Here is a 15,251-nt window from a genome sequence, read left to right on the forward strand (position 1 = left end):
AACCGAATCTAAAACTGCATCTAAAAAGTGTGATTCTATTTGCACATTTTATTGGAATCAAAACCATCAATGGAAAAAAAAACCTATAAAATTCAGGTAGATTAAATCATGGATTTCAGTGTGTTTGGTTCAATGGATTTAAGTGAATTTGGTGGGATTTGGAATTAGAAATCTCATTTTGCATATTTGTATCATAGAATTTTAAAACGAGACTAGTATTTGGTAGGATTCGATGAGATTTGATATAATTAAATGAAATCTTCAAATGAAATTATTTTATGAGATTTGAGTTATATGAACAAAATAATTTATTATTTCTTTTATAAACTAATTGAATATATCATTTTTTCGAAAAACAATAAATTTAATTCACACATATTTTATCACACAATTGAAAAAATTATTTTGAAATCATTTTAAAATATCTATATATTTTAAAAATTATGAAAATTCTTTCTTATTTTTTTTTATGATGTTCAATTATTTTTAATATTAGAAACCTAATTTATCATAATTTAATAATTATTAATAAGAAAGAGATTTAAAAATAATAAGTAAAATACTTTTTTAAAAAAGAAATAAAATAAATTTGTGAAATGAAAAGGGGTTAGAATTGGGAATGCGTAAAGTTTGGATGTGGCAGCAGCAAACACAACAGTGGCAATGTCCCCCCTCTCTATAAATACCAACACGTCTCCCTCTCTCTCTCTCTCTCTCTCCCCTTTTCATGTTCAGCTAGTGTCGGTCTCCATCAGAACGAAGCTCTGTTTCGCACAAGACAAATCAACCTCGTAAGTTTTCTTCCTTTTTTCCCTCTTCGTTCTGTTAACAAATAATAAAATCGCATTCCTTCTCGCGCACACGCCGACACCTGTTCTCTCTGAATCGCACGAGATTTTTTGCCCTTTTTTTGGGTTCATTTTTCGTGTTTTAATCGATAGATCGCAAGTTATAAATCCCTTATTCATGATCTCGTGATGGTCAGAATGTCTTATTTTGGTAAGCATCTGATTTCACTGGCAACTTGCTGGTTGTTCACCGCCGGCGATTAGATTCATCGATGATATATATATATATATATATCATCGATTTGTTTAAAGAGTTTTCAGCTCGTTGCAGAGTGTGTTCAGTGTATTAGGCGGCGAGCATGTGATTGATTATATTAAATCGAAGAGATCTATGAATACAAATTTTAAAAATTTTCAATTAATCGTTTGACTGATTTGTTTACCCCGAGTATCGGAAAAGAAACAAGCGGGTATTGATCGTGTTCTTTGTCCTTTACTTCCCCACGCTCTCGGGAGCGCGTGGTAGACACGAGTATTAAATCTGGGCAGACAGAGATGGACGCGCCGCTGAATGGAATGGCGGCAGGATCTGCGGTGCCTTTTTTCGGTTACTTTCGTTTGTTAGTTAACGTGAGATTTATTAACCGCATACGTGTCTGGCTGTGGGGCTCCCTTTGATCTGTAGGCCCACTCTTGGACGGCTAGGATTTAGTATAGTTGGTGTGGGGCTGAGATTTAGTTGCGAGGGGGTAAGAGATTTGAATCTAGGGGGATAGAAATAATTTAAAAAACTTAGATTATGATAGAACAGAATCCTTGATAAGATCCATCCATACCTTCCTCGTATATGATTTATTCGCACTTTTGATGTTTTTTTTATCCTGGAAACATTTTTTTATATCTTCGTAAATTAAATGCTATTTTTTGAAACCCTTTCTTTTGTTTTAATTAAAATATACTATTTCAAGATATCATGTAATGTATTGAATATAAAGAAATTTGTAATTGTAATTGTATTTGCGTGTGTTTGTGCAAGTTTTTAACAAAATTATTTTTCTGCTAAAATCGCCAAAGAAGGTAAAATGATTTGGGTAATACATAATAGATACAGAAATTAGGGGGAAGGAATAATGAATGGAAAAAAAGGAAAAATAATTTTGTTAACGTGAAACGTTAAATTAACTTGATGCAATAGTCATGCCACGCGTGACTCTAATTAATTGTTTTAAGTAGGTGTAAACCAATTTTTTCCTGTGGACAAAAGTAAAAACCTTTTTAGGTCGAAGTTTTGTTGAATTAACTCCTCTAGTGCTAGAATTAATTGTTTGGCTATCGAAATCGAATGATATTTTAGCGGATCATTGGATAGGGTGATATGCCACACCTTTTGAAAAATTCAACCAATATAATGAAAGTGTTTAGACTGGTGTAGAAAGACCTCAACAAACTGTCACAAAAATGAAGGATGGGACATATCATTTCCCATTGGATAATTTGGCTCGACTCTTTTAATTTTCTTACTTTGTTATGAATTACTTTCACGAAGTTTACCTTACATACATGTTAATGGTGCGTTCTGTTACTTTCTCGAAGAATACCATACATGTTCATGGTGTATGGCTCTATCCCAAGAAAAATATTTTGACCATATAGCTTAAGATCACTATAACTTTAATGTGTTTTTGAAAAAAACTTAAAGAGATTTTGTTTTGTTTTGTTTTGTTTTAGTTTTTGGAAATGAAGCGGGATCGGAAAGCTAATTCCTAATTTTTCTGAAAAAAAAAGAAAGATCTTAATCAAATAGATTTAGAAGAAATATATTTTTTTCTGGAAAGATTTATATTTTTCGAAGAAGTTTTGCTCTTTTAAATCTGAAAGGATTGTTGCGCATAAATATACAAGAAATAATTATTTAAAACTAGTATATCAGAATTCAGTGTTGTGCTCGGTGTTGTCAACACGGCACACAACACGGCAGCAGAAATTAATTATTTAGCACACTAAGATAACTTTAACAAGTAGACACTTGAGTTAAATTATGCACAAGTACTAATACTTGTGCGATGTCTCATGACAAAAAATTCACTAGGAAAAATGTAAATCGTTTACACCAATATCAATACTAGTGAAATAAAACTAAACTAAATTCCTTAATACTCCAAGGAATTAACATGTATCAAAATAAACCAATACTAAAAATAGATGCATAAAATAAAAACATATTGCAATAAAACCAAACGAAATCACTCTTCGATCAGCACTATGCGTCAGTGTTGTTCTTGAGTGTTGGCAACACCAATCGGCAACACGGTCACGTGGTAGACAGGACACTCAAGCTCCTTACGCAAATATTCAATACTGAATTAATTCCAGTAGCCGTCAGTCAAATATTCTTTCCTTGTGTCACCCCTCTTCAATGATTGTTCTCCTTTTATATTAAGTACTTCCTTTTACCTAAATTTTCAAGGATCTTTTTTACCTATCAACAAGGAAAACTAGAGTTTAATATGAATCAAACTCTAATTTAAAGCAAATACTTTATATCTTATAGATAAGTTTCCTACTTAAATAAATAATTCCTAATAATAGGATTCTCTATATCTAGGAAACTAAATCTATAAAATTTGTCTAAAGATGCAAAATCGAAATAAAATCTTAATAGACTTTTGGAATAAAATATTCTTTTCAAAATCTACTTGATGGTCCATCGAAATCTTCGATTTTGTACGGGTACTCATCAGAAGTGCCACTTGTTTCTTTTAATGTTGCATATCTGCAGTTATAATGTTAACTCTAGCTAGTATTGAGGTCGACCTATTATCTCTAGCCCAAATACAATTGTCACAATAGTTTACTTTTACATTATATTATACATCTAATCTGATGCATTCTGCCAAGTTCATTTTTTTTTACAAACCCATGNTATGTTTGTGTGTTTTGTTAGGGTAATTCTCCAATCATATTGTATATATACCAAGTCGTCATAATTTACAAGACTTGTAGTCATTCATAGGAAGATGAAAATTATGAAAATGATAGCAAGTTTACCATTTCTTGCCTGTTTCTAGAGTAGACACTTGCCGCGTAAGTATTTGAGAATCGAAAGAATATTGGTTGATGATTTTTTTTTCTCGATGGTAACAACCATTATAATAACACTCCCACCCCTAAAGGTCCTAATACATTCAAAATTTGTTGGTTGGTACCCCTTAACAATAAACAATAAATAACTGACTGGAAAATTAATGTGCGTTCATGTATCATAGCATTCATCTATTAAATATTACCTTTTTCTTTTCCACTTCTAGGTAGTTTCTAGGATTTGACATTTGCGTGTTATGCGATGGGTCTTTTGTGGCGATCTGTCAAAGTCCGCTTTTTAAATTTTTTTTAGCAATTCTTCCTTCTTTCCAATCTCTCTAGATAGCGGCATTGGTGCGTCGCGCCATAATAACTCGCACGATTTTAATCTTTTTCTAATAAAAGAATCTTAAGTTGGACATTCCTAGAAGTGACAACCCAATTCGTTTTGCCGCGGGATGGTCAAGTGGCATCAACATACCAAAAAAAAAAAAGAACGAGTTTTCTGGTTATGTTGTATACACCTCATCCTAAATATATATCTATGTGAGCATCATTCAAGTGACACTCATTAATTGGATATACAATTTTATCACATCTAATACGTGGATGTTATCTCATCGATACTCATATAAGTGCACATGGTAGCGGTTCAGGAGAGGAGATCATGGATTATAAGTGTGTTTAAAAAATATTTTTTTCCTTCGTTGGTTTTTGAAAGTCGAAACATGGATTATAATTTTTAAATATTTAAAAGTGTTTTTAATTCTTTGTTGTTTAACTCGTGATTGTTGTAGTATTTTTTTACGTGGAGAGAATCTAAATCGTTCAGCATTCATTTTCAGGCGAGGAACTAAAGTTCGATTAGTTGAATTTGCATGTGTTTGCTTTACTTTTATCAAAATTATTTTCAAGTTGTGCCTCCTTCAATTATGGGCACGTGGTCACACCAAGTAGTATAATAAATAAGGTATATATAGTCAAATGATAGATTAGTTTGTTGATGACTCAGCTTTTTCTAATGACAATTCTTTAAGAAAAAAATAAGTGGGCTTTGTTGTAAAAAAGTAAAAATTTATGGTAAAAAGTAAAAATCTCAAACTCTCAAAATTATCACACTACACACTTTATAATATTTTTCTCTCAACTCAATTGTGATTTTCTTCACAAATGAGAGATCTATTTATAGAAAATTTTTACAAATAATCCAAAAATAAATTACATCATTACATTCATCATCACACACAAATTTCAATATTCAACACCTAATTTTACCTAATTTTCAACATTCAAATATTCAACATTCAAATATTCAATACACACATTTTAAATATTATTTTTCAACACTCCCCCTTGTGATGATGATCATAATGATTGTCATCATTACGTGTTTTTATCCTGGCTCGTTAAAAACCTTACTAGGAAAAACCCATTGGGATAAAAACCATAGTAAGGGAAAAAGAGTGCAGTCACGTAAACTCCCCCTCATGTTGACACGAACAATTCTTCACAAATTTCGTAGATTGCGCATCCCAATATTATATATGTGCTTTCTGAATATTGTCGTAGGAAATGCCTTTGTGAAGAGATCTGATGAGTTTTCACTTGATTGAATGTGACGAACATCAATACATTTATTCTTCTCAAGCTCCTTGGTGAATGCGAAGAACTTAGGAGGAATATGTTTAGTTCTGTCGCTTTTTATGTATCCTTCTTTCATTTGAGCAACACATGCAGCATTATCTTCATATAGTATCACAGGCTTCTCGTCGAATGATAATCCGCATGAGATTTGGATATGTTGAGTCATTGATTTTAACCACACACATTCACGGCTTGCTTCATGTAGTGCAATAATCTCGGCATGATTTGATGAAGTTGTTACGAGCGCTTGTTTCTGTGAACGCCAAGAAATTGCAGTGCTTCCATGAGTAAATACATATCCAGTTTGAGAACGTGCCTTGTGTGGATCAGATAAGTATCCAGCATCGGCATAACCAATTATACTTGGATTAGCATCTTTTGAATACAAAAGTCCCAAGTCTGTCGTTCCTCGTAGATAACGGAATATATGTTTAATTCCGTTCCAGTGTCTCTTTGTTGGATATGTGCTAAATCTTGCCAATAAATTTACGGCAAAAGATATATCAGGCCTTGTACAATTTGTAATATCTATAAGGGCACCGATAGCACTTAAATATGGTACTTCTGGACCAATAATATCTTCATCATCTTCACATGGACGAAATGGATCCTTTTCTATGTTTAATGATCTAACAACTATCGGAGTACTTAAAGGATTTGATTTATCCATAATTAAAACGTTTAAGGATCTTTTCTGTATAATTTTTCTGGTGAACAAATATTCCCCATTCTTTTTGTTCAATTTGTAAACCTAGACAATATTTGGTTTTTCCAAGATCCTTCATTTCAAATTCTTCCTTCAAGTATGACACAACTTCATGAATTTCGTTATTCGTTCCAATGATGTTTAAATCATCAACATATACAGCAATAATTACGCATCCAGATGTTGTTTTCTTAATGAAACACAAGGGCATATTGAATTATTTACATATCCCTTTTTCATCAAATGATCACTTAGCCGATTATACTACATTCGGCCAGATTGCTTTAACCCATATAATGATCTTTGTAATTTCACAGAATAACATTCTCTGGGTTTTGAACTTTGTGCTTCAGGCATCTTAAATCCTTCAGAGATTTTCATATATATATTGCTATCAAGTGATCCATATAAGTAAGCTGTAACAACATCCATAAGACGCATTTCTAAATTTTCAGATACTGCCAAGCTAATCAAATACCGAAACGTAATTGCATCCATCACGGGAGAATACGTTTCTTCATAATCAATTCCAGGCCTTTGAGAAAAACCTTGTGCAACAAGTCGAGCTTTATATCTTACTATTTCATTTTTCTCATTTCGCTTTCGAATAAAAACCCATTTGTATCCAACAGGTTTTACACCTTCAGGTGTAAGGACTATAGGTCCAAAAACATTACGTTTATTTAGCGAATCCAATTCAACCTGGATGGCATCTTTCCATTTTATCCAATCCTGCCGATTTTTACATTCACCAAAAGATTTTGGTTCATGATCTTCATTATCATTTATGATGTCGATTGCCACATTATAAGAAAATATATCATCAATTTCTTCTATATCTTTTCGGTTCCATATTTTTCCAGTATTAATATAATTGATAGAGATTTCATGATTCTCGTCAGTTTGTGGTTCTGACAAAACATTTTCATCATCATGTGTTTCTTCAGGAACATCATTCTCTATTTTGTGATCATTATGTGTTTCTTCAGGAACATCATTCTCTATTTTGTGATCATTGTGTTTCTCTATGAATTTTCTTTTTCGAGGATTTTTATCCTTGGAACCAACTGGCCTTCCACGCTTCAGGCGTTTAATGACATCATGACTATCTTCAATTTGTTTCTTCGGAATTTCAATTCGAGCAGGGGCATTTGCAGCATGTATATATGATTTAGTTACCCCTTTTGTGTCTGCAAATGCATCTGGTATTTGATTTGCTATTCTTTGCAAGTGCACAATTTGCTGTACATCTTTTTCACATTGTTTTGTTCTTGGATCCAGATGTAACAATGATGATACATACCATGTAATTTCTTTTTCGGTATGTTTCTGTTCTCCCCCTAACATTGGGAAGATTTCCTCATTAAAATGACAATCAGCAAAACGTGCTGTGAACACGTCGCCTGTCTGTGGTTCAAGATATCGAATGATCGATGGACTATCATAACCAATATAAATTCCAATCTTTCTTTGAGGTCCCATTTTCTTTCGTTGAGGTGGTGCAATAGGCACATACACCATACATCCAAAAATTCTCAGATGAGAAATGTCTGGTTCTTTACCAAATGCAAGCTGCAATGGGGAGTATTTATGATATGCACTTGGTCTGATGCGAATTAATGAAGCAGCATGTAAAATTGCATGTCCCCATATAGAAATAGGGAGCTTTGTTTTCATAATCATTGGTCTAGCAATCATTTGCAGACGTTTAATCAATGATTCAGCCAATCCATTTTGAGTATGTACATGAGCAACAGGATGCTCAACAATGATTCCCATAGACATACAATAATCATTGAAAGTCTGGGAAGTAAATTCACCAGCATTATCAAGTCTAATTTTCTTGATTGTATAATCGGGAAATTGATTCCTCAATTTTATTATTTGAGCAAGTAATCTTGCAAATGCAACATTTCGAGTTGACAATAAACATACATGTGACCATCTGCTGGAGGCATCAATCAATACCATAAAGTATCTGAATGGTCCACATGGTGGATGGATTGGTCCACAAATATCACCCTGAATACGTTCAAGAAACATTGGTGATTCAGTTTGGATTTTGGCTGGTGATGGTCTTATAATAAGTTTTCCAAGAGAACATGCTTTACATTGAAACTTATTATTCTGAAAGATCTTCTGGTCTTTCAATGGATGACCATGTGTATTTTCTATAATTCTTCGCATCATTGTTGAACCAGGATGTCCTAATCGATCATGCCAATTGGTTAATATTGAAGAATTATCAATTACCATGTTTGATTCAATGGGACGTATATGTGTATAATGCAATCCAGTAGGGAGCATTGGTAGTTTTTCAATCACATATTTCTTTCCTGATTTATATGTGGTAAGACACATATATTTCTCATTCCCTTCATTCATTGTTTGAGTATCATACCCATGGGAATATATATCATTAAAACTCAACAAATTTCTTTTCGATTGTGGTGAATATAAAGCATCATTGATCAAAAATTTTGTACCATTAGGTAACAAAAATTGTGCTTTACCACATCCTTTAATCAAGTCTACAGGACCTGATATTGTATTCACCGTTGTTTTTGTTGGTTTTAGTTCCAAGAAATATCTTTTATCTCGGAGGATAGTGTGCGTTGTACCACTATTGGGTATACAAACTTCAGCTTTGCTCATAGCATTTTCCGTATTTGAACTTCAAAAAAATATGCAATGAAAAAAAATTAATGACAATACATATGTAAATATAACACATATCATAATTGTACAATAAAGCATTATCATATAAATACATGAAAAATAAATTATTGTACATTTATATTCTACCACTATATTGTTCATTTTCAGAGAAATCATTGAGAAAATCTGCAGCATCAATATTGTTCATTTCTATCCCACCAACATATTGATCATTTCCAGAGAAATCATTCATAAAATCAGCAGCATCAAAATGACTTGAATCACTCAAACGGTCACTTCGCTCAGTGAAGTTGGTCTCTTTTTCTTTTCCATTTATCGATTCTTTATAGAGCTTGCAAAGGTGCTCAGGGGCTCGACAAATACGAGACCAATGTCCTAGAGTGCCGCATCTGAAACAAGAACTTTCAAATCTTTTCGAGTGATTTTCATTAACACTCATGTTCTCATGATGTCTTTTCTGTAGGTGATTCGTGACGCCCTTTTGAAATGAGTTATAAAAATAACTATCTCTATTGTTTTCAAAACCACGACCACGACCAATTCCACGTCCACGTCCACGACCACGACCTCGACCTCGACCTCGACCAAAACCTTGTCTTTGAATTTGATTTTGGTTTCAAGGTTTAAATTCATTTTTACTTACAGCATTTACTTCTGGAAATGCTGATGATCCAGTGGGTCGGGACTGATGATTTCTCATTAGTAGCTCGTTGTTTTTTTCCGCCACAAGAAGACAGGCGATGAGCTCAGAATATCTCGCAAATCCACGCACTCTATATTGTTGCTGTAAAGTTATATTTGATGCGTGAAACGTGGAAAATGTTTTTTCAAGCATTTCCGATTCTGTGACCTCATGTCCACAAAATTTTAGCTGCGAGATTATTCGATACATCGCTGAATTGTAATCACTGACTTTCTTAAAATCTTGGAATCTTAACATATTCCATTCATCACGGGCGGTCGGAAGTATAACTTCCCTTATATGTTCAAATCTTTCTTTCAATCCTTTCCACAGAGCCATGAGATCTTTTTCGATGAGATATTCACATTTTAAACCTTCATCGAGATGTCGACGCAAAAATATTATAGCTTTTGCTTTTTCTTGTGATGAAGATATACCATTTTCTTTAATGGTCTCGCTTAGACCCAATGACTCAAGATGCATTTCTACATCGAGAGTCCATGGCATATAATTTTTCCCCGTAATGTCGAGTGCAACAAATTCGAGCTTTGTCAAGTTTGACATGGTGGTACTAAAAAAAATTATGATGCATTTTATTAGTTAATGAATATTGCAATACAAAGTAATGGATAAACAACAAATACAAGCATTCGTAAAAATAAAGAAAACACATGAAGATGATATTCTCCGATAAGTACAAGATTCGTGAGTATTATAACCAAAATAATTAAAAATAACTTTGTGAAAGCCATCTTCTTTTTTCTTCAAAAATTTGATGAAGAATAATTTTAGAGAAGAAGAGAAAGTTGGAGTGATTGAATGTGTTTGTGAGATCATATTTATAGGACAAAAACTAGTCGTTTTGTTACCGCNAAATAAGGAGGACTTTTAGAGCTTCGTGCTGATAACGTGTTGTGAAAAAGTAAAAATTTACAGTAAAAAGTAAAAATCTCAAACTCTCAAAATTATCACACTACACACTTTATAATATTTTTCTCTCAACTGAATTGTGATTTTCTTCACAAATGAGAGATCTATTTATAGAAAATTTTTACAAATAATCCAAAAATAAATTACATCATTACATTTATCATCATACACAAATTTCAATATTCAACACCTAATTTTACCTAATTTTCAACATTCAAATATTCAATACACACATTTTAAATATTATTTTTCAACAGACTTTTGCTTTCTTTTTAAAAAATATGGCTAGGATGAAAAATTTTGTCCTAGCACGGGTAGTTTAGTTCTTTTCTGAGGGAGGGGGGCCTTTGCCCTTTTTCTTGCTAGAATTTTGGCTGATGATTTTATGTTGTTTTTAACTAACAATCGCAGGTGCAATTTCGTTGTAGGAGTTGATTTAAAGTCTCATGCAAATGCTCTCCACTTATTTTAATTATTAAGGATTCTTGAATTTGTATATTAATTTCTTAACCTAAGATTGTTTGTCTCTTTTCCAAAATCCGTATGTATTTATGTAAAAGTGGTTTGTTATGGTTGAAGGGAGAAAGTCTAAGAAAACAGTTGGCTGCCGTTGGAAGAGAAATAATTAGGTAGTTGGGATTTGGGAGGGGGATGGCGTGGAGCCATGTGCCTGCATTCATGCTTGACAACATACTTAACTAACCTACATTTAATGCACCTTGGAAATATTCCATGCTTAAATTCACGGGTGTCACCTCAGCAATAATTTCAAATAGAAGAAAAGTGATTGGCAAAATATACTTGATCAATTTTCTTTCTTGGGTAGTAGACATTGTGATATCAGTTAGTTGAAAGTAACACATCGATTAAGACCTTAACAAAGTTAATGCCTCGAACGTACATCTTTTCAATTGGCCATGTAATGTTGAGTCACTAGAATCCGACTCAATTGATTAAAAAAAAATTTGTTTGTTATTCACTTGTTTCAAATCAAATCGTGTTCTAGAAAAATAACTTTTTTGATTTTATAATCATATATGCCTTTTTGTGTGTTTGTGTGTGTTTTTGTCCTATTGTGTACTTGGTTTCTAAATCGAAAACGACTATTTATCCTATATATTTGGCGTCCACTATTTTTTAATTAACTTCAATATATTCTTTTTATGGGTTGTCTTTGTCATGCGTGTTTGTTTAACAGATTTTTAGAGTTCTAAAAATCTGAATATGACTGACCCATTTTAATTTTAAAATAAAAATACACACCCTGATAATTTTATATTATTTAGTTTATATAACATATCGTTTGCATTGATTAAGATGTTTGTGGGACATGATGGTTTTGCATTTGGGTTAAACAAATGGGCGATCTACAATACTTAATTCATAAGTGTATGTATGTGTGTGTCCATTCTTATGAACACCCTACCCTTTTAATTTGGTCCTTGAATTTTTTCTCGGTTTCGAATCCCCAAATGCTCGAATCGAGCATGCCGTATTTTGATAATTCACCTTGATCACGTTAATAGTATATTCTTTTCATTCAAATTATTGTCAAGTAAAGATTAAAAAAAAAAGTTCGATCTGGGACAGCAGTAAATTTAAATCGTCAAGGCTAAAAGCCCATAGCTCAAAATAACTAAAATGGGCTCACTACTCTAGCTTTGTAATATCTTTTTAAATTATGTGTCTCACTAATTATAAATTTATATATTAAAGAAAAACTTTAATCTTGATCCTGGATTTTTATTGCAGATAAAGGCATGGTGAAGGAAAATATTCGGAGGCTAATGGGACTTCAGAAAAGGCTTTCTGGCGTCCAAACTAATGGGTCGAGCTCAAACAAAAGATCCGAAACACAGCACACTGGATTCGGTCTTGAAAAGCCCACCGCGGATTCCTATTATATTTCTTGGCTCGTAAGTCCCCGGCCCGGAAAATTATTCATCATCAGTTTAATACATCAATTTTGCATGTATTTTCATAGGAGAGTTAATCATATATATAAATAGGGGTAAAAAATATTACACTAACTATTTTTTGGTTTAGCATCACTCACTTTTCAATTTTTAATATTGCTACAATAACTATTGAATCTTTGCTATTTTGGTCAATCCACCGTCTGGAATTTTCATTTTTTTGTCCAAAAAACTCTTGTTAGACGACGGTTAAAACTAAAGTTACAAAAAATTTGCAGATTTCTTGATTTTGAAGGGAAATTAATTTATTTTGAAAACAACTTAACATAAAAAAAATCGAACAAATCAAACAAACTTTACATGTTCTATACATTCTACCAGAATCAATCAATGATTGTGACACCATAAAGTGTTTTAATTGTAATATGATCAGCGTTTTTTGGCGAAAAATGAACATTTCGTTTGTGGATGTAACAAAATAGTCTAAATTTAGAAGTTATTATGTCAAGATCAGAAGTTGAAAACTTAGTGATCCAAAACCATAAAATGGACGATTTATTTGACAAAATAAATTTAATTTCCCTATATAAATATATATCATTTATCTATATATCTCTCATATCATACGTACTTTGCATTAAAGAAAATTTGTATATATGTTTTCAGGAGGAACATCCTTCAGCACTACGATGTTTTCATTTGATGATGAGCGCTACCAAAGGGAAGCAAATAGTCTTGTTTTTAGACTATGATGGCACTCTTTCACCCATTGTAAATGATCCTAACCGCGCGTTCATGACTGATCGGGTAATTTATTTGTTAGACATTTTGAATCCTATACATGGAGCATGTGCGGCCTCACCACCTATATAATTTTATATAAACTCCATATGTAATTTGAGTCTTCGTAGAATCTTTAGATGCGGTCAGCTGTACGTGAAGTTGCCAAGCATTTCCCTACCGCTATAATTAGCGGTCGGAGTCGAGAGAAGGTAACAAGAAATTTGTATATTATTAGTCCTTCGTCCTTAAATGTTGGTTCCATTTGATGAACATTTGCGTGTGTGTCATCAGGTTTATGATTTTGTTAAGTTAGATGAAGTTTACTATGCCGGGAGCCATGGCATGGATATAGTGGGACCTCCAACGAACACAAAATCTTACGATGACAAGTATCAGATAAATACACTAAATGAAAAGGGCAATGAATTTACTATTTACCAACCTGCTAAGGAGTATCTTCCCTCAATCAAAAAGGTAATGGCCTTTTTTTTTTTTTACTTTTGCAAATTATTTTGAACACTTGTTAGCTTTATTTCCAGCTGGAAATTATTAGTTCCCAGCTAGCTTGATTGTCCTGTCCCGACATAGCTTTTGCATGGATATTGTTCTATGTAAGTGAGTGCAATAATGATATCAAGAATAAATATTTGGTATTCAGTCAGATATTACTCCTTTTTTCTTGTCAAAAATGATTTCCATTTCTTGTTGATAACAGATGGTAAAAGAGCTTAAAAGGAGAACATGTGATGTACCAGGTGCTTTTGTAGAGGACAATAGGTTTTGTATTTCAGTGCATTATCGACATGTTTTAGATGAGGTACATGCTCGCAAAATTGTTCAACTTATTAGTATCGTAAGTTTTAGAAATGTTTTTTTAACATAAATTGAGACATGTACATCCAAATTGTGTAGGATTATGGTATGCTTGAGGAGATAATACAAGACGTACTTTCAGAGTATCCTTGTTTTCATCTAACACGGGGTAAGAAAGTTATGGAGATTAGGCCATCCATTAAATGGAACAAAGGTGATGCTCTAGTGTATTTGCTGGACACTCTAGGATTTTCTGATTCCACCAACGTCCTCCCAATTTACATTGGTGATGACAGAACTGATGAAGACGCGTTTAAGGTATCTATCCATTATCTCACAGACTACAAGCGTGTCCTGACCGATGATTTTCGATAGAGATCCTAAACAAAAATCCTTTCATTTGTTCTGTCTTGGTGCGTAGGTACTTCGAAGTAGAGAAGAAGGGTTTCCCATCATAGTATCATCTGTACCTAGACAAACATCTGCTTCATACTCATTACTCGATCCATCAGAAGTACTGTCATTTTTGATACACTTAGCCAGGTGGGCGGAGGCATTTCCCTGATCGTTGACAACCAACTATCCACAATATGCAAGCTTTGTTCTTGCATTATTTTTATGTTTGAGATTTAGGTATATAGATTAAGAGGAAACTTGGAACCGGCTAATTTTTTGAAGCCGCCACCATGTATGTTCCCATTCTCCCATGAGTTCATGCTACTATATTGCAGCTCAGCTCTGTTCTATAACTATTTGGTTTTAAAATCTATACAGACGTTTTCCTTTTCTTCTATAATTTGACATTATGCTTGATCTATATGTAAACGCTCCGTGCCAAGTGAACAATTGGTGACATTAGACCAGCTAATGGTCAACAATCTCATCGTTTGGAAGGCCGAGGTTTGGTCATTGTCATAACTTGGTTGGATATGGTTCATTTGACTTGTTTTCTGTTATATATAGAATCATCATCATCTAGGAAAGTGGGAAAACAAGAAAATATCTCAAAACCCTTTGCTTTATTATGTTTTATAGAGGGAACCCGCCAACTTTAAACCACAGATAGAATGATGAAAATGGAACAAAAGATGCAACTTGGAAACTTGGCATGTCCCATGATGGTAACAGTTGTGATGTAATAGTCTACTTGCAATAGATACTAAAGTTTTGTAAAGATGGAAGGCCACTAATTCTCCAACTTATAGTCACTTGGAAAAAAAACATGTAAT

The 15,251-nt window shown here is 33.1% G+C and overlaps 1 protein-coding gene across 2 annotated transcripts; it reads left to right on the forward strand.

Moving 5' to 3' along the window:
• The first annotated feature begins 670 nt into the window (after positions 1-670).
• On the forward strand, positions 671-14,859 carry LOC140989540 (probable trehalose-phosphate phosphatase 2). Of its 2 annotated transcripts, XM_073458774.1 has the most exons (8): positions 671-791; positions 12,263-12,426; positions 13,093-13,233; positions 13,347-13,418; positions 13,501-13,683; positions 13,925-14,026; positions 14,122-14,340; positions 14,444-14,852. In XM_073458774.1, the coding sequence occupies exons 2-8, from the start codon at positions 12,271-12,273 to the stop codon at positions 14,585-14,587; spliced, it is 1,017 nt and encodes a 338-aa protein (XP_073314875.1). In that variant the 5' UTR covers positions 671-791; positions 12,263-12,270; the 3' UTR covers positions 14,588-14,852. The 2 variants fall into 2 exon arrangements, with proteins under 2 accessions (XP_073314875.1, XP_073314876.1); XM_073458775.1 differs by lacking the exon at positions 13,925-14,026 and having other exon boundaries at positions 14,444-14,859.
• The last annotated feature ends 392 nt before the right edge of the window (positions 14,860-15,251 follow it).

This window comes from Primulina huaijiensis, chromosome 12 (assembly GCF_012295235.1).
Source record: "Primulina huaijiensis isolate GDHJ02 chromosome 12, ASM1229523v2, whole genome shotgun sequence".
Lineage (NCBI taxonomy): Eukaryota > Viridiplantae > Streptophyta > Magnoliopsida > Lamiales > Gesneriaceae > Primulina > Primulina huaijiensis.